At 47.0% G+C, this 20599-nt stretch overlaps 1 protein-coding gene across 1 annotated transcript; it reads left to right on the top strand.

Moving 5' to 3' along the window:
* Positions 1–1812: 1812 nt before the first annotated feature.
* LOC136154620 (melanoma-associated antigen 9-like) lies at positions 1813–2577 on the top strand. Its single transcript, XM_065916823.1, has one exon. The coding sequence runs from the start codon at positions 1813–1815 to the stop codon at positions 2575–2577; it is 765 nt and encodes a 254-aa protein (XP_065772895.1).
* Positions 2578–20599: the final 18022 nt, after the last annotated feature.

Genomic DNA, 20599 nt, shown 5'->3' with positions numbered 1-20599 from the left:
GAAGTCTCAGGGAGCACAGGGGGTGGATGAGCACATGCTGCAATTCCTGACATCTGGGTCTCAGAGAAACTGGGGAAACTGGGAAAGGGGGTGTAGCCTCAAGTGAGCAGAGGGAAGAAGCCCAGCTCCTCCAGGGTTTCAATTTGAGGACCCTGACGGACGACTGAGGGGACCCTGGACCCAAATCAGAGGAGACCTCAGAAAATCCTGGAGCTGCTGTTGGTCCTTGCCCGATTTGGGATACGATAAGCCCAAAGTGCATGGTCTCACTTCTTGACATCCCGGTCTATGACTGGGGACCTCACATATGGGGTGGGGCCTCAGGGGGGCCGAGTCCCAGGTCCTGCCGGGTTGAAGACCTTGAGGACCCTGAAGAGGGACTAGAGGACCCTGAACCCCTAATCAGAGGAGACCTCAGAGAAGCGCATCTCTGTTGTCAGTCCAGGGCAACCGTGGGGGCAGGATGAGCGCCACAGGCATGAGCTGACTTCCTGACATCCGGGTCTTCAGGAGACTGGGGTCCTGGTATAAGGGGCGGGGCTTCAGTTGCGGAGAGGCGAGAATCCAGGTCCTGCGCGGAGGCAAGGTGAAGTTCCTGAAGGAGGACTCTGGGCAACCTGGGTGAGGACCTATGGAACCCCACAGATCCCCTTCCCTGTAGTCGGTCCTGGGAGCCCTTGGGGTGAGAAGAGCACACTAGGTCTGTCTGACTTCCTCACATGCGGGTCTCAGAGGGACTGGAGGCCTTGTGAAAGTGGCGGGGTCTCAAAATGGCGGACGGGACAAACGCGAGTCCTGCCTGGAGTCCAGGCTCCATGTGAGGAAGGATTGAGGCGGTTCGAACCCAACATGGAGGGATCTTGACCCTTGCAAGAGGGTCTTGCAGGGCCCAGATTGGGGTGAGCAGGGTGAGCAGTTTCTTGACCCCTGGCTTAGGGAACTCGGGAGGTGAGGTTTTACGGGCAGATTTGGAGGCTTCACGTTGGCAGGGGCTGAACTCCCCAACCCCAAGGTTGGACTGAGCAGAGCCCCGCCCCTGTGGCGAGTGCTTGGAGGCCAGGCAGGACGTGAGGAGGAGCTGGGGACCGAGCATCTCCCCAGCCTAGGACCCGCGCGAGACCCTGGACAGGTGCAGCCGCATGTGGGGCACCTCAGTGCTTTCTGTTCAGGCTTGAGTCTTGTTTTGAGTTTCCTTCTACTCCTCCAAAGGGGTAGGTCCAGGTCATGCCAGGGGAAAGGTGAGCATTACAAGGTACCCACAACACAACTGGGTGTAATCCGAGTGTCCGTCTCCACCTACCAGCACAGAAGGCCCAGGGCTGTGCCACAGTATAGCCCTTAGATGTCAACTCCATTTCTCTCCCAGGAGCTCCAGGAACCAGGAGGCGAAGGCAGAGGTCTGAAGCCTGTGTCCTGAGTTCAGACAGGCAGTATCAGGAATCAAGGTGAGAGGGTGACCTGAAGTGAACCAGAGGCTCCCTATCCCAGAACATAGGGGGCCCCAGAAAGCCCCAATTCCTCCCACTTTTTTGGACCCGGAAATCTCGGGCTGTGCTGGCGACTTGCTTGGGAGCCACCTCCGTTCCTCCTTCGGGTAGCCAGGGGTTGGCCTCCCAGGAGGAGCACTCCTGTGAGGTCTGAGAGTACCCCTCAAAGGGAGATCTGTAAGTGGCCTGTGTTGTACCATCCAGGATGTGTTTCTTAGCCCAGGTTGCTCACACCTCCTCTCTCCCAGAGGCCCTTGGTCCCCATCTGTACCTCTGCCTCACTTCCGTGTTTTGTTTGATCTCAGGCATTGTGCTCGTGGTTGAGATGAGTGAGCTCAGGAAACCCGAAGAAGGCCTTCAGGACCCAGGCGAGGACCAGGGCCCTGTCGAGGTGCTGCTCTTGGAGGCTGAGGTGGGGGAGTCCGCATCCCACTTGGCCTCCTATCCCCCAGCATCCTCCTCCGCTCCTGTGGAGGCCTTGCCCCAAGAAATTCTGCAAAGGATGATAGGTAAACTGATGAAGTTCCTGCTCCTCAAGTATCGAGCCAAGGAGCTGACCTCCCAGGCGGAAATGCTGAGTGAGGTCCTCAGGGATAACCAGGAGCACTTCCTGGTGGTCTTCAGGGAGGTCTCAGTGTGCCTGCAGCTGTTGTTTGGCGTGGATGTGAAGGAGGTGGACCCAGCGGAGCACACCTACATCTTGGTCCCCATCCTGGGCCTCACTTGCGATGAGATGCTGAGCGATGGGGTGGGTCTGCCCAAGGCCGGCTTCCTGGTGCTGGTCCTCAGCATGATCATGCGGTTTGGAGACCCGGCCCCAGAGCAGGTGGTCTGGGGAGCACTCAGCAAGATGGGGATGTATGTTGGGAGTGAGCACTGTGTCTTTGGGGAACCCAGGGAGCTTCTGACCCAAGTGTGGGTGCGGGAGGGATACCTGCGGTACGAGCAGGTGCCTGACAGCCACCCTGCTTGCTATGAGTTCCTGTGGGGTACCCGGGCCTATGTGGAGACCAGCAAGTGGCAAGTCATGGCATTTATGCTCACGGTCAACCCAAGGGCTTTGAGGGCCTTCCCATTCCTGTCTGCATAAGATGCGAGGGAGGAGGAATAGGGGGCCTGGGACAGAGCAGCAGCCAGGTTGTTCTTTCTCTCTGTGGTTAAAGAGGGGGGTAGTCAGCTTTCTAAAATGTGAGGACCCGGGCTAGTAAGGGGAACCAGTTTGTAGCATCTTTTGGTTCCTGTTCTCTATGATGACATGGGGATTCATCTCTGTTTTCTTTAGAAATTTTTCAAAGTTTGGTTTCAAAGAAGGCTAAAGAAACTTCCATATCTTAGCTTTGTGAATGATATTGATCCGAGTGTATTTGATGTAACACAGTTCAAAAGCAAGAGTTTTGCTGTTTTCTGAAAGAGATTGGAAAGTCTTCCATTTTGTTTTGTGGTCCTGAACAGAATGCAATGGAATCGAAATAAGAAATGTTTTGAAAATGTGAACTTCTGTAGCAATAGTATTATATGGAGAAGAGTTGGATAATAAAAGTACTCATAGTGAATTCATGCTTATGGCCTTCTTGTCTGTCATTCACAATAACTAAATGATCTCAGTTAATTGAATTTTCCTGGGTTATTAAAGAAAGTAGCAGACAATCTGAGACCCCTGCTCATTGGCTCAGTTATTCCAAAGACATGTACAGATTCTCTGCCCCGTGAAAGGCCAGGTTAACAGTGGGGACACTAGGAGTAGCAGGACACCCCCACACTTACAGCAATGGTCCAGGATCTGCAGTCACATGAGGTTTGTCTTGGGTTGTGAGGGGAATCTCTGAAACGGATCTTTGCTGTGAGGTGTCCTTTTGCTTCTTTGATAAACCTCAGAGAGTTCTCTTACTAGGGCAGGCAGGAATGGGTCCTGGCACTTGTCCCATAGCTATTGACCACAGGGATGAAATAGGTGTTTTCTTTCCACCATCTGCTTGGAATCCTAGGAAATGTGAATCTTGCTCTTTGGTATATGGCACAGTATTCCCTGTGCTAACTTTCTTGTCTCTGCTTTGGGAAGCTGATTACCAAGTACATTGAAATAACAGTGTCTTTGGTCATCTGGACTTTATGATTTTCACTTGTGAGCATGGTGTTGATTTCATTTGAATGAAATGAGTGAAGAGAAGCTGCAAAAGTGGACACGACCTGATGTGTGACGAGAATCCTGGGATCTTTGAGTGAGCTGTGCCCAGCTGGACACACTACTCTCCACCCCGAAACACAGACAAACACCAAAATTGATATATATTCTCCGGGAGGAAAACACAGAACAGCAATTCTGAGGGGTTTTCTATTCCATTTCTAACTAAGCTGCCAATTCTCTGAGGTGTCCTGAAAACAAAACCATTTCCAGAAGAGAGAGGGACAGAGTCTGAGATGCGAATAACATGAGAAATAAGTAGTAGCCAGTAAAGATGCAACATCCAGCAGCGTCCCCAGATTCAGGCAGGTTCAGAAGTGTGGAGGCATCAGAGACCCAGGTCAAGACTGTGCCTGACATGAAAAGGCAGGAGCGACTTCCGGGCCTAAGGAGGTGGTGAAGTCACTGCAGTGGGGGTGTGGATGGGTGCAGGGGTCTAAAGGGGCAGCTCTCCATGCTGAGTGTCAGAGAACAACAGGAGCAAGAAATGTGATTCTGGCCACATACAAGGTAGCAGCCACATAGTCAGTGGACACTTGGAAAAGGTGGAAAATTTCAAGACCCATGTGACCTGCTCAGACTCTCCTCCCCAAAACAAAAGAGATTTTTAACTGCTGCTCTTTGTGGAGCATCTGCTAGGCAGTGTGGAATTGGAGAGATGTCAGGTGTTCAGTCACCTCTTGTCTTCCTTCCTCCCTGCACACATGGGGACATGACCCTGCCAGGCCTCTTCATTTAGGAAGGGTCATATGATGACCCAGGGCCAGTGAATTTTGAGCAGAAGCATTTTGTCAACAACCATTTGTTCTGAAGTGACATGGGCACATGGGGGTTAATCCTCAAGTCAGGACAACACACAGACATAGACCACTCCGAGTGTGGTTTCTCTTCCAGTGACTCAAACCCCTCACCTCTGACACTTGAGAGAGTCTGCCCCACAGGGAACTGGCTTCAGGAATTCCACCCACCCCCACCAAAGACCTACAGCCTGCCCCTACCCCCCACGAGCTGCACTGTCAGCCCCCTTGGGGCTGTGATCCGTCTCCATCAGGAGGGCAGCAGCCAGCTGCCAAAGTCCCCTGTTGGGTTCATCCTCCTGGTGGCGCCCAGCCCCGAAGCCCCCCCACCACTGCTGCCCACAGCGCCCCCTCTCTGCCAGAAACTTGCCTTGGATTTTGTCCTGCTTCCGCCCCATCCCTCACTCCCCACTGAGAGTGGATTAGGCCCTGGTCCTGATGACCTGATGTGTGTAACTTTATTTGGAAATCCCATAGCAGCATCACCTTCCACTGTGCTTCAGGTGGAGCCAGCAGGTCTTGATGCAACCCCTGGGCAAGACTCCTTGTGGGGGGTCAGTAGTAGTCATTGCCATGGAATTGCAGGGCACATCTCTAAGTTCCTGAGGTCTATCAGACCATTCATTCCCTGTGGAATCCCTGTCGTGTGTGTTGGAGGAAACTCAGGGTCTTGTGAATGTGACTGTGAGGTCCTGGCTTTTGAGCCTGAGTGTGAGAGGCAGAGGGCTGTCTGGTCAGCCACCAGCATAGCTAGCTAGGACTTTGGTGTCCTCAGTCGGGCTGTTTGAGCAGAGGAAAAGCTCTAGCAGATGCCTGGGATGATGCTACCCCAGGCGCCAGAGGTCCCAGACTCCAATGAGGATTCAGAAAGGAGCCAGGTAGGAGAGGAATCTGGGGCCCACGGGTGCAGGCTGCATAGAGGGTCAACAGCCCCAGAGACATGGAAGCAGCAAGCCCCTGGAGATCCCATCAGACTTGCCTGGGGCTGGCCGGGAGAGGGAGGGGGGAGCAGGTGCTACTGTTGGTGAGCTGCCGCTCTGGCCTCCATGAGGACGTCTGTGCTCTGGGGCCAAGGCTGTGACCACAGCCCCAGGAGGCACCCCAGGATGTGTATGTGGCAGCTCTCATGGCAGGTACTCCTCATGCTCCTTATGGGATATGACTGTTATGTGTGGTTGGGTTCTTGCTCTGGGTACATAAGAACCTCAGTCCTTTGATTGCGAGGCAGCCCAAACTCACCCTCACCCCCACCGACTTATCTGGAGGTCATTTCCAGGATCCAGCATCTTCTGCAGCAGCGGCTGTGTGGACACACACCACCCTGTTCCCAAGCTGATCTTTCCCAGGGCATCACAGCTTGGACAAGCACCTCCCTTGGGTTAAGGATTCTCAGTGAGTGTTCTGCTCCTCTGAGAAGTCCCTGTGTTTCCTCATGGCTTCCCTGGAGGCTCAGTGTTAAAGAATCTGCCTGCAATGTGGGAGATGCAACTTCGATCACTGGGTGGGAAGATACTCTAGATGAGGAAAAGGTATCCCACTCCTCTATTCTTGCCTGGGAAATCCCATGGACAGAGGAGACGGGGGTGGGGGGGGGTGTCCCACAGTCCATGGTGTCACAAAGAGTCAGACACGAGCACTCACATGTATGCACAGCTAAACGTTTGCTTTGGACCCTTGTATTCAAGGCAAGACATTGACACCTGCCTGGATTGACAGACCTCTGTAGCAAATAACACTGGCAGACGTCTTAAAGTGATTTTTGAGCAAGTACGGGGTTCCAGGTCTACACCTGCTCTTGGATGGTGGCTTTTGCCGTATCCAGGCAAAACATCTATGAGGTTGGATTAGGCCAGTGTTTGTGGGACTTGAGGAAAAAGTGGATCCAGAGATGTTCCTGGAAGAGGCCCGGTTTTAGTATATTATACGAGATTGGAGGTTAAGGGAGAGGAAAAGCTGAAGCTAGTTTAGCAAGGGTTGTTTCATACTTACAGGTTCCATGTGCTTGTGTTTGGTTTCCTTTCTATGTCCTTTTTTAACATACTCAGCATGTTGTGCCCAAAGTTTCCTTGCCTTTTTTATTTTGAAAATAGTCTTGATTTTCACCTTTTCCTTTGTAATACTTTTAACCCTTGTAACCCATTATGACTTGAAAAAAAAAATTGTGAGAAAAGCAGAAATCTCTTATGGCCATCACCCAGTCTCCCCTATTCCTAAATTCTTATAGTAATATGATATATTTATTACAATTTTAATGAGGAAATATTGCATTGTTTATTATTACTATAACAATTTATATTTATATATATATATTTTTTATTTTTCTATAATATAATATATAATATATAATATAATGTATAGTAATATAATTTATATTTTTATATATTTATCATATTATATATCTATATATATTAAATATTATATATTTATATACTACAATATTATATATATTAAATTATTGTTTATATATAATACATAATATATGTAATATGTATAATATAATATAATATATAATAAACACATATTTATATATACTTATAATCATTATACATTTATAATATATATGTAAATATAAATAAATTTATATTTATAAATAATTTTTATAATAATAATTATTAATTATTATTGCATTATTTATGATCAACTAAAGCCCATGTTTTACTCAGATTTCTATAGATTTTACCCATTCCCAGAACCTGGGAAGGAAAATACCCTAACATTTACTTGTAATGTCTCCTTGGGTTCCTTTTAGCTTTAACATTTCTTTGCTTTGGATGGTCTTGACAGTTTTGAGGAGTACTTGGCAGATGTTTCTTACCATGTCCCTTGACTGGTATTTGTCTGATATTTTACTTGTGACTAGCCTGGGATTACAAGTTTGGGGAAGGAATTTTACAGATGTAAAATCCTATTCTCATCACATTTTATCAAGTCTTTATACTATTAGCATAATTGATCACTGATGATGCTCTCATTGATCATATGGCTGAGGTAGTGCGTGACATGTGTCTATGTGATAAAGTAATTGTTTTATGCCCCCTTTCTATCCTGTCCTCTTTGGAAGAAAGTCACGATGTGCAGTCCATGCCTCAGGGGTGGGGAGTTATGCTCCCTTTCTACAAGTGGGAGTGTCTGCATAAACTGGAATATTTCTGTGTGGAACACTTGCCTATGCTTGTTTGTGTAATTAAGAAATTATTTCTGTTTCTCAGTATGGAATCATGGTATCTTTATTACACGTTGGGTTACAATCCAATACAACTTTATATATTTTTATTTTCAAATTGTTCTCAGATTGGCCTTTAGGAACTCTTCCTGTCACTCCCTTTGTATATACCTTTGTCATACGCCTGGAAATGTTGCTTCGTCTTTTGAAAATTTTTTGAGCATTTCTTTTTCTCTTTTTTATTTTCACACTGTACAAGATGCTCCAGGCTCATTTTCCATATTTCCTGTCCCAATTCTAGAATCATCAATTTTTTCATGGAGCCCTTGTCCTTGTTATTATCGAATGGTATTGACAAAACTAGATCTGTGCCCTAAGTGTGCTCATTGGTACTGAAGGGTCATTGCTTCTGGGCACCCGTTGGTAGACAGGGCAAAGAATTATAGGTGTACTTATTAACCTGTGCTTTTTTATATATCTAGAAATATTTTAGATGGTAATGATTTCATGGGGATGACACCAAAAGCACAGGCAAGAAAAGGAAAAACATAGATAAATTCGACCTCATCAAAAAAAAAAACAAAAAAGTCTGTGCATCAAAGAACACAATCAAGGAAGCTACCATATGATCCAGCAATTCCACTTCTGAGTGTATATTCAAAAGGAAATGAAAAAGGATATCGAAAATATATCTTCACTCCTACATTTATCGCAGCATTGTTCACAATAGCCAAAATATGGATACAACCTAAGTGTCGGTTAGTGGATGAATGGATAAAGAAGATGCAACATATTCAGGATATAGCCATGTGAGAGAAGGAGATCCTGCCATTTGCAACAACTTGGAAGAAGCTTGAAGGCATTATTCTAAGTAAAATAAGTGAGACAGAAAACAATAAGTATGGTTTGTTATCATTTACATGTGGAATCTGAAAAGGACAAACGGGGACTTCCCTGGCAGTCCAGTGGCTAAGACTGCACTTCAAATGCAGGGAGCATGGATTTGATCCCTGGTTAGGGAGCTAAGATCCCACACTGTTGTGCTATTGTTGTATTATCTAACTGCTTAGTCATCTAGGCGGATCCATTCAAGGGAAGTACCCAACAGAGGAAACTAAATACCACTCAATCTGTGTGAGAGGACCAGAAGGAGAGTCTCCTGGTAGCAGAGAGTGAGGGCAGATAGTGTGCATGATCAAATATGAGCAAGGAATTCCAGCAAGTTGTAGGAACTCCTGAGTTCAACCTGAGCTGTGCATGCAGGAATCTCACCAGAGACAGAATATCAAAAGCATGGAGAACTGAACCATTGCCCTAGGGGCAGCCTGGGCCCTGCATGATTCACAAATACTGTGGATCTAGATATATCACTGCATCAACCACAGCAAAACGCACGTTTATTTCAAGCACGTGGGAAACATTCATCAAGATAGAACCCTATCTCCTCTAAACAAACTAAAAAAAATTTAAATGATGCAGAGTATATTCTCTGACAAGAAAATAATCAAACTAGTAGTGAAACAATATGGAAGGAGAAGAAAAGTCTCAAAACACTTGGAAATTAAAGAACCATCCCAGGTAAAAGAGAGATTCTCAAGGGAATAGAAACTGCACTGGAATGAATGAAAATGAAAGGGCAGTATATTGGAATTTATGAGGTGCATCCAAGTCAGTGTTAAAATGGAAGATTATAACATTTAATGTTTAGATTAAGAAAGAAGAAAGACCTCAATCAATAATCTATGTTTTCACGTTACCTTAGAAAAAGAAAAGGAAACTATACCTAAAGCAATCTGCAAACAAACAAACCAAAACAGAAGAGAAAAAAAATTAAAATCAAAAATAAAGAAAAAAAATCATGGTAAAAAACTGGTTCATTGAAAAGATCAACAAAATTGATAAAACTCTAGCCAGATAAACAAAATAAAAAAAGTAAAGACAAATGGCTAATATCAGAAATGAAATATTATCACTACAATTCTACAAGCCCCACACTAAAGATTTTGGAAGGATAAAAGGGAAACACTAAGAACAAATCTATGCGCAGTACATAAATTCAAGAACTTAAGTGGAATTTTAAAATTCCTCAAAATCCAGAAACTACCCAACTCACTCCTGATGAAATGTATAACCATTATGGTACTACAACTGTTAGATATCACATGGATATTAGATACCAACTATGGATATCACATTTTAAAATTTTCTAAGAAGAAAATCTTTAGAACCTCAGAAATCTCAAAAAACTCAAACAAATATTCAGAACCAACTTTATCAGAACTCTGAAGAATTGTCAAAAGTTTGCAGCAGCTAAGCACCAAGACTGTGAGCTCCTCTGGGTCAGGGTTACTGGTCATGCTCTGTGGTCCTGGTGTCCACCATGGGCCCTGGCACTCAGTGGGAGATCAGAAAGTGTTTGTTAATAATGTCTTACTCACAGCTCCTGCAGTCTGGTTGGATCAACTCTATTTGGCCCCCAATACATGTAACAGGCCAACACGACCATAAACACAAACGGGAGCAGTGACACAAGGCCATCTCTGCAGACATCTGTGGAGAGGTGCCTGACACTTACACAGCCAACAGAGACAGAAGGGTTTGAGCCCATAGGTAGCTTTAAAACATCCAATTTTTTTTTTTCATGAAAATCTGATCATTGTTGTGAAAGAACAAAATGATGGCAAGAAAGAGCTCATAGAATGACTAGCTGAGCCCATGTCCTCCAAGTGCTGGGAGAACAGAAGTGGCATTTAGGAGGAAATGACCAACCAGGCACAATAGGAAGGCTATTTAGGTTTGGAGGAGTACAATATTCTGACGACTTCCAGAAGTATAAAACCCAGGCCTTTCCTAAAATATCCTCTGGCACATTCAAGACACAGAGACCTTTGACTCTTCTAACAGCATAGATATTGTGACCCTTCCCTGATAGTGTATGTGTTAAATGTCAGTACACAAGAAACAAGTGACCGCACAGTCTGAATTCCAGGCCTGGCCTTCCTGTCACTATTACACAAAAGTGCGTGTATGAATCCAGTGTTTAGTAATTCTGTTTCACTTTTGCTTAAGTTCAAAGGACCTGAGACTGCGTTTGGTTAGCAAATCCACCCTTCTAGCAACAGAGAGGTCAAGACATTAAGGTGATAGAAACCTAAGCACAAAAATAGGCCTAAGACCAAAATTCAGATGGAAATGCAATGATGCACATGACCATAGGTTAGAGAGTCCATTATACACAATGAGGATGCTCAGTTGGTATTTTCAGCTCCTCATCAAGACTTCATGCTTTCCTGGGTTTGGGGCCGTGATGACGAGCAATCACTGAATGGAGTTTGATCTGAAAGAATAAAGAGAACACAGGTGAACTGAAAGTGTGTCTTATTGAAACAGCTTGATGTCAAAATGAGCAAAGGATTATTCTTAGATGGGAGTTTAAATGGTGCCCTTCTTTTGAGGTATTCATAAGTACATCACAAACAGAACATTTAAGCCTTTCTCATATCCAGTGAGGCGAGTATATAAGAAAACAGATCGAAATCCCACTTAGAAAAGGAACTGAGGAGGGTGAGTGAGTCCAGCTGTGATCATGTCACTCTGCTGCTTAATTCTCTACTACCCATAAAATAAAAGTTTCCCAAGTGGCTCCGGTGGAAATGAACTTGCCTGCCAATGCCAGAGACATAAGAGATGCAGGTTCGATCCCTGGGTTGGGAAGATCACCTGGAGAAGGAAATGGCAACCCACTCCAGTATTCTTGCCTGGAGCATCACATGGACACAGGAGCCTGAAGGTCTACAGTCCATAGGGTCGCAAAGAGACTGACATGACTGAAACGACTTAGCATGTAAAATAAGGTCCACACCCCTTGCTCTGCTATTTAGGGTCCCTCTAATTTGGGCCCAAACCCCCATATATTCTCTATTTACACCATGATCCCATTTGTTGTTTCCCATGTTGGAAGACTTCTGTTTCACTGCAGGAAATAGGGCTGAATATTTTTTGTTGGGTTGTGATCTGTGTGACAAGTTAGCCACAGTTAGCATTGATTTCTGGCTGGTTATTTAGGAAATTTTCCAAGTGCTAGCTTTCTCTCTTTCTTATTTCTGCATCTGGGCTCAAGAGAGGAGAAAACGTGACAAACACTACTTCGGCTAGGTAAGCAAAGTAAATATCAATGGAGATAAATCATGTGGATAGTATATACCCTTGATATAATGTGATAAGAATGGTACTTTGTCTCTCTGGTCTTCCTCCCCAAAACTCACTATTCCAGTTGAATACTTTGGACTAACTCTTCTTTTTGTGATGCTTGGATGTTGATTTTTATTAGATACTTTTCTGTATAGATGTAGGTCTGATTAACAATAAATGGCCACATAACAAAGTTCCTTCTTTATGTTCTAGAAGTTCCAAAGCATATAGACAACAAAAATGGATAATCACAAATATATTTGGTTTGGGTGAGAATACTTAGTCAGACTTAGGTTTGAAGGAGTTGGCAAAGCACATGGCTATAAACAGGGACTCTGAATCCAACCAGCCTAGACTTCAATCCTGACTCTTCCACTTCCTGTCTGAGTGATCTTGTGTAGCTTTTGACCTCTCTGTGCCTCAGTTCCCTCATCTGTAAAGCATGGATAGCAATAGCACCTAACTCATTGGGCAGTTAGGAGGACAAAACCAGGTAATATCTGTAAACACATCCAACAGCACCTGGCACATAGTAAGTGCCCAGTGAGTGCTTATTAAATCAGCAAATTCTGACCTCACCAGACACTGCTGTGTAGCCTCAGGATTCTGTCATTCAGCTCAATAAACAGAACTTGGAAAGTCTGTAAAAGAGGGCTAAAATTTGTGCTCCCCTGAGATGTGATGAACTTGAAACTCTTAGCCTCCTTGCAAAGCATGGTGTATGGTTATCCTTATCCTTGACGGAGGCCTGGAAGCCCTCAGATCCTCCCATGCTCCAGAGGGTGCTATTGTACCTCTCGAAGGTTCTACATGGATGACCTGCCTTGCCATGACTTAAGCCTCCAATAGCTAAACTGCAGGGTATACCTTGCATTTCACTCTCCCAGTCATCTCTGCTGCAATTTCAGATCACAGAGGTCACAGTAATGATTTGAAACCAGATGATTGGTATTCCCTAGCCTCTTCTCACTTAGATAAATAAGTATCAGTAGATCAACATCCTGACATGTGCTGCTCATCCCCAAACACTCATTTATGCTTTTTCCACCACCCTCTCATGGGCATGTGCTTTTGTTGGCCATCAAACACATCCTGCTGCTATAGCAGAGGTAACTGGGTGCCTTGGCCTGAGTGGGAAATTCATGTCAACAGGAACACTCATTATTTGCGATCAGCTTCTAATTAGTCCCATCCTTTTTGTGCTCTTCTGAGCCCAGCTCTGGGTTTTTCATTTGTCTGTTCCCCTGGCACTTGAAGATGAATGTTGCTTTCCAGCACTGGCAGTCAGTAGCCCAGGGTAGACAGAATAGCCCAGCACCTGCAAAGGCAGTTCCCTACAGGGAAGGAGTGCCAGCGAGGAAAGCCAGACAGGCAGCTTCCTGTGATGCTCTCAGAAAAACAGGTCTTTGTAGGGGCCCCTTATGCTATAGGGACCCCAAACAAGTTGCTTTATAAGGAGCTGTGAATATATTACAACTGCCATTACTTAAAATTGCCCAGTACCTCAAGAAACTTTGGAGACCTCACCTTGGGTCTTAATTCCTGAATCATGTCAAAAGAGTTGCCACACTTCAGGCACGTTGGAGGTAACCAGTCGACTGTGACCCAATTTCCTGGGAGATGTCAGGCTGGTGGAGGAGCTGAAGGAATCAAAGGCATGCTAGTGGGTTTGTCCACAATTGTGTTTTCACTTATAACATAATGTAAACTGCTCCTTCCATCTTCCCTGCCACCTTTGCTTTTAGATGTATGTGATGTTGAACCTGGAAAGGCCCTGGGAGATTGTGTATGGCAGGAAAGTCTAGGTTATTCTGGTCCTCCATGACTGACTCTCTATGACTTTTCTGATCTAATCTTCAGACAGTTTGCTGGTCACTCCTGATATATGTATATCAATACCAAAGTAGTAGTGTATACCAATATTTTGGTATCTACCAGTGTAACAATTTATACTGATATACACCCAAATGTACAATAATTGATGAATAGACAGAATATGTATCTATGCAGGGCTTCCCTGATAGCTCAGTTGGTCAGTGACATATTATTTAACCATTAAATAGGATTGAAATAAAGACTTAAGGGGAAAGAAAGACGGATGTACTGACACTTGTTCCAACCTGAACCAACCTCTAACTATTTGAATGGGGGTAGTTTCCATAGAATGGTTTTTCTTTCTAAGGAGAATGTGATGGGTAATTTCTAGCTAGTGATTTTCTAGAGGGGGATTCAGATGTTGGGGAGGGCTTGGGGGTAGACGTATATTACACTCATACACACGTGAAAGGTTCTCTTTGGTTGAATTTAGTGATACAGCACCTAGAGGAGGATATAACATTTTAAAAGGATAACTTTTGGAAAGATATGAGGAAAGTGAAACCCACAGCTTTAGTCATTTGCTTGTCTCTGATAACAGCTGCAACTCACCTAGAGCCTGCAATCCTTGACAGGGCAACAGAATCCCCAGGTATCTTGCTGTTAAATGCAGAATGGGCATAGCAAAAAGGCAGGAATTCCAAAGGCCTTTGTGAGGCATCCGCTAATTGGTTGTCAGCTGCAGAGTCAAGAGTAATATCGGCACCCCAAGCGTGTGGTTCCCTTGCACCCATTGTGTTTGTTAACTTCCCTGAACAAGCACCAGCAGTCGGTAGTGTAGGCCAGCCTTGGATCAGTACTGTTGGGTGTTAGCATCTGTGTGGGGTTTTGGGGTTGGAGGAGTTGAAGTTCTAAGCTCACTGAACTGCTTCAGGGATTCAAATCCCGTTTGATGCTGCATGACACAAGTTGATTCTCGAGGAGGAACTGGAAGTAAGGAAAACTCCATGATCCATGTCACACATCAAGGTTTGAACACACAGTAGTAATTGGTTCAGAGGCTGTTCTTTAAGCTGTGTTAGGAGCTGGGGAAGCTCTGGTTTGCACAGTCAGACAGGGACCTGTTTGTGTGTACAAGCTGATTTTCACACATATTCTGCTCAATATGCCACAGGCTGTCCATAGACCCCATATATGGGCAAAAAAATCTTCGCCAAGTGAGACCAAAGCCAGTGGCCTCTGCAGAAACCGAAGCTACAAGTGAAGCCTTGAGAGATATAACTAGGCTACTGCTCTCTGAGCTCTTTCTCTGAGCCAGGCCCTTGGTTAGACACATTGGGCAGTAGGATGAGAGGAAGGAAAATCCAGGAGGCAATGTTATCAGGAGCCAAGGAGCACAGGCTTAGGGAACCTCTTTTCCCCAGAGTCACGGCCATGTGAATGACATCACTGGCTTCTTACCCAGTCAGAACTGGATCAGCTTTGTGTCTCCTGTCCTTTTCCCACCCACACCAGTACCTGAGGCTCCACACTCATCCAGCCACCAAGGTCCACCTGTTCTATGTCACAGATGTCTTGACCCCACTTTCTCCCATGGTCACGGGCTGAATTCAGGCCCTCATTCTTTCTGGTCTTCTAACTGCTCTCTACTCCCAGGACCTCAAATCTGTGCTCCACACTGCTGATGAGGAACTATCTAGAAGCACTGACAGGACCACTGAGAAAGTCTCTGGACTTTCTGTAGGTAAGGGGAGGAAGTCTCCAGTTGAAAACAGTCCACATCAACAGCATTGGATAGCCACTCTGGGGCTCCACCCCGCTGCCTAAGGGTCAAAACAAGGCACGGAGTTGGCTGCCACTCCCGGGGGAAGTGGGCAGTCAAGAAGTGGGCCACTCCAGCCTACCAGGTCGGGGGGATTGGGGACAAGAGGCCCCTGGCCACCAAAAGTTCCCCCACTGGCCTTCAGTCACCTGCTGCTCAGACACAAAACCCAACAGCAGAGTGGCAGGGGGCAGTGAAGTGAGCCCATGCACCTGGCAGGAGCTGGAAAGGGGAGCAGGTCCTGGGGGTGGGGACAAGGGTGGGTGGGGGCAGAATCCAGAGAAGGGCAAAGGACCCTGGGAAGGGCACAAGCTTGGGAGAAGGCCCAGGTGTCCTGGGAAGGTCACGACAGAGGGGGGCTCCGGACTTGTGGAGGGATGAGGGGTGCTGGCTGATGGGCTATGGGTTTCTGAAGAAGACACTTGGTTTCTCCAGGGTCTGGAGAAAGCTGCAGAGTGTGGGGTCAGAAAAGGATGTGGGGCTGTGCTGGGGAGTAGGGGCAATAAGCAGATTTCAGAGATGGGGAGAGGGCCTTGGAGCTTGGGATAGGGGAGAGTGTTCCAAGAAACAGGTGGGGGTCCAGGGAGAGGGCTCAGGATCACAGATCAGGATGGAACGACAGGGTCTTGGGAAGAACATGGAGCCCTTGGGATTTCCCAGAGGACTCTGGGGGTCTGGGGAGGGCAACAGGGTGCAGGGAAGGGATGCCATGCTTAAGAGAGGGTGCTAGGGTCCTGGGAACGGGTGCTGGGTCGGGGAGAGGAGCACACGGGGTGAGAGGTGGGGCATGGAATTGGGTCATTGGCAAGGAATCTGGGGAAGGGCACTGGGTTCAGGGAAGAAATTTCGAGTCCAAGGGAAGGGCAAGTGGTCTGGGGAAGAGGCACGGGGTCAGAGATGGGAGAACCAAGAATCCGGGGAAGGATGTGGGACTGGGAGAGGGCATTGGGTCCCAGGGAGCAACTCTGAATCCATAGGAAGAGCACGGGGTCCTGGGAAGAGACGTGGATTCTGGGACGAACTCAGGGTCCTGGGGCTGGAGCCTCAGAAGGCCGAGGCAGTGCTTTAACTGCTTCAGATGGAGTCATTGTACAGGTCCCGGCAAATGTACCACAGGATTACGCAGAGGATGAGCAGCATAGTGAAGAGGAACAGAGCCACGAAGATGCCCTTGGTCACTGGAGACACCAGGGCCTGCATTGTCCTGCCGATTGGGCGCTGCGGGCTCCTGAAGGAGGGACATTGACAAGAGCCATGTGGGCTGCCACCTGCACCCGTGGAGAGACGCCCTGACAGGAAGGAAACTTCTGCAGGCCAGCATCCCTGGGGTGCCTGCACGCTTGGGGCCAAGGGTGTGGCCGGTGTGGCAGAGATTTCAGGTCCCGTGAACACCCAGCCCGCGGCTCCTTCACCTTGGTGCAGCTGCGAAGCTCTGCCCTTGGTCAGTGGGAATCAAAGAAGCTTAAGACTGAGGGAGAACTGCCAGGCGCCGCAGGGCACCTCCAGAGTGGCCCCAGGGTCTCCTTGAGGAGAGAGACTGGGGAGAGGTGTGGGGGTCTCTCCTATGCTCCCCAGGCCATCCCTAAAAAACTGTCCCACTCATCTCTCTGCAAGGTTGGGAAAGGACACATTGGGGACGTCATACGCTAGTCCCATCCCATCCCATCCCATACCCAGTATTACACACTGACATTTTCCTACACACAGTGACTGATTCCAGGACCCTCAACATCTTTGCTGGATCTTTAAGGAAAAGTGAAAGTCGCTCAGTTGTGTCCAATTCTCTGCTGGTCTCCTCCATCCATGGAAATCTTGAGACAACACTGGAATGGATTGCCATTCCCTTCTGCAGGGGATTTTCCTGGACCCCCAAAGTCGAACTGGGTCTGCTGCACTGCAGCCAGGTTCTTTACCGTGATTCCTAGACAACAGGTGATCTCCGATCTCTAAGAAGGGAGAAGCCAAAAGTAGCCACGATGGGCCAGGGCTGCTTGAACAAATCCCGCGCCCTCTCGAGGACCACTAGAGTGCATCCACCTGTGCCTGGGGTGAGCCAAGCCCAACTATGGCTGCTTTGTCTCCATTGCAACCCACCCTCCCCACCCCCACCCCAACTTCTGCCCTCCTCTGCTGCCCACCAGTGGTTCTGGACCAGCAGCACCCCCATCACCTGGGTGCAGATTAGAGACAGGGGATCTCAGGCTCCACCCAACTACATAGCCAAGATCTGCATATTAACGAGATCTCCAGGAGGGAGAGGGGCTTCCCTGGTGGTTCAGATGGTAAAGAATCTGCCTGCAGTGCGAGAGACCCTGGTTCAATCCCTGGGTCGGGAAGATGCCCTGGGGAAGGGAGTGGCAACCCCAGAATTTCATGGACAGAGGAGACTGGTGGCTTCCGAGAGGTCGCAAAGCATCTGACACTACTGAGAGACTGACACTTTCACTTTCAGGAGGGGGAGGGGGCAAGTCACCACGTGTTCACTGCGCCTGGTGCTGTGGTCCTCTGCCTTGTATAGTCTGTGAATGCGGGGTCATTGCGTCTTCCATAGTCAGGAATGGCTTCCCCAGTGGCTCCCGCGTGCCTGCTAAGTCGCTTCAGTCCAGTCCTGCGTCGGCAAGCGGGTTCTTTAATCCCTACTGCCACCCAGTGGTGAATAATTCCCCGGCAGTGCAGGAGCTGCAGGAGACCCGGTTCAACCCCTGGGAAGGGAGACTTCCTTGGGGGAGGTAATGGCAACCCACTCCAGCATACCTGCCTGGGAAATTCCATGGACAGAAGTACCTGGTGGGCTACAGTCCATGAACGACTTAGCACACACGCATAGTCAGAAGTAATCGAGCCTAATTTCCTCAGTGGATACTTTCTAGAGGCTCCAATTAGTTACTCACCTAGCAAGAGTTTTTCTCAGTTCCTTAGGAGCGTGATTTCATTCGTTCTGGAGAAGAAATTTTTTCATGAGTGAACAGCAAGGACCGCGGAGGAAAAAAAATGATTTTAGTGGTTTAAAGGAAAACAGAAGTTAGGACTTCTCTTCCCAGCCTCCACCCCACCTCCAAACCTCTGTTTTTTACCTTTTCTCTACTCTCCAGGTGGTTTCACAGGTGGAGACAGGCAATCAACAGTGAATTCTGTGCTCTGCACATCAACCCTGCTGTCTAGCCTGTTCTATTGGGATGCGGAAGTAGCGCTTTGCCCATGGGGTTGTCAGAAAACGTGACTGTCAGACTTGCAAGCAATGGCTGCACAGGCCAGACCACCTATCACTCCTCCAGCTGCCAACACGCCATTTATCAGCCACCGTCAGGAGAGCATTGCTGTTGCAAGGAATGAGGCCACTTCCAATTTGAGTGAGATCCTACATGCTCAGTCGCTCAGTTGTGGCCAACTCTTTGTGACCCCTTGGACTGCAGTTTGCCAGACTCTTCTGTCCATGGGATTTCCCATGCAAGAATACTAGAGTGGGTTGTCATTTCCTCCTCCAGGGGCGCTTCCTGACCCAGGGATCAAACCCTCATCTTCTGCATTGCAGGCAGATTCTTTACCACTGAGCCACATTGTGAAATATCTCTGAATGGGAATATCTCTGAACAGGCTTAGCTCAGTTCAAGCAAGGAGTGTTTTCCCATGGCCTTTGCTGCTAAATTCCTTCACTTGTCACTGCTCCTCTGAGTTAGTGTACCATGATTTTCTGTGCTGAATCTATTCCTATGGTGATAGCAACTTTCCTTCCTCAGCATCAGGCCAGGCCAGCGGGACCATGCAGTCTGTAAAGTATTAGGCACCCACTGAGGAGCAGGTTGGATGGCATCACGGACTCAATGGACATAAGTTTGAGTTAACTCTGGGAGTTGGCGATGGGCAGGGAGGCCTGGTGTGCTGCAGTCCCATTGAGTCGCAAAGAGTAAGACACGACTGAGCGACTGAACTGAACTGACTATGTACAGGGTATCTAGAGGGTATGGCAATCTAGGTGGCAATCAGTAAGACAGAAATCATCATGAGAGTCTAGTGTAGGCCCTAGGAAAGCATGCAAATACCTAGGGCAGAGGCAGGTGTGGAGTTTGCCTACTCAGATCTGAACAAGTTTCAGAAGAGACACTGAATGAAGGATAGAACGGGAAGAGACTTCATGGAAGAGCTAACAATAGGAGAGAGAGGGGAAGGTCACTGCCTGCACCGCCAACCCCGAAGTGGGAAGTACAGTCCTATGTGAGAAGTCCCAATAGGGTCATTCTGTGGCCAGAACAGAAGGTTGTGGAGCAGGGAAAGACAAAAGGAACACACAAATACAGATGCTGGTGGGAGCTCGCTGACTGATAAAAATGAATGAAACTGCCCAACTGCAGAAGAAACACTGGCCCAGCACAGGGGCCAAGTATTGTCCATGCTTCCCCTGAACATTTTTTATTTTTTAATTGAGCTGTAAATCCAGATTTTGATGTGGCCTCTCTCAATTTTAAATGGTTTGCAGCCATTGTGGAAATGTTAAAAGCATCCTTTCTCTCATATTGACATGTCTCTTAGCCCCGTTCCCCCGCATATGACTCCCTTTCCTTTTCTCTGCTCCCCTTTCCCAGGGTCACACAGTGCCTGGCGAAGATGGTACCTGTGGACTACAGGCAGTTGGCTGGGAAAGGGTGAAGGGAAGAGAATGTGCCATGGTGATAGAAACTACCAAGTTCAGTTACTCTCCAGTGAGGCAAGCCATAAGTTCCTGGTAATTGCTCTTTCTCTCTACCAATCAGAGATAGCACCCAGGAGACCAAGATGAACATCTGGCCTACCAATTTTATTGACATATATTTTACATACCAGAGAATTTACTCTTCACTCATTTTCAGTGTATCATTGAATGCATCTTCATATTTAGTATGATGTTTGCTGTAGGTTTTTATTTAGAGATACCCTTATCAGGTTGAGGAATTATGCTTCTCTTTTTAACTCATTGAGCAGTTTTTATTATAAAATGCTGTTGGATTTCACCAACTGCTTTTCCTGTATATATGAAGGTAATCTTGTGATTTTTGTCCTTTCTTCCATGAATATAATATATGACATTAGTTGATTTCCACATGTTAAAACAACTGCATATCTGGGATAAACCCAACTTGGCTATGGTGTATCATCCCTCTTATGTGG

The sequence above is a fragment of the Muntiacus reevesi genome, chromosome X (genome assembly GCF_963930625.1).
Source record: "Muntiacus reevesi chromosome X, mMunRee1.1, whole genome shotgun sequence".
Taxonomy (NCBI): Eukaryota; Metazoa; Chordata; class Mammalia; order Artiodactyla; family Cervidae; genus Muntiacus; species Muntiacus reevesi.
This window is presented reverse-complemented; position numbering and strand designations above follow the sequence as displayed.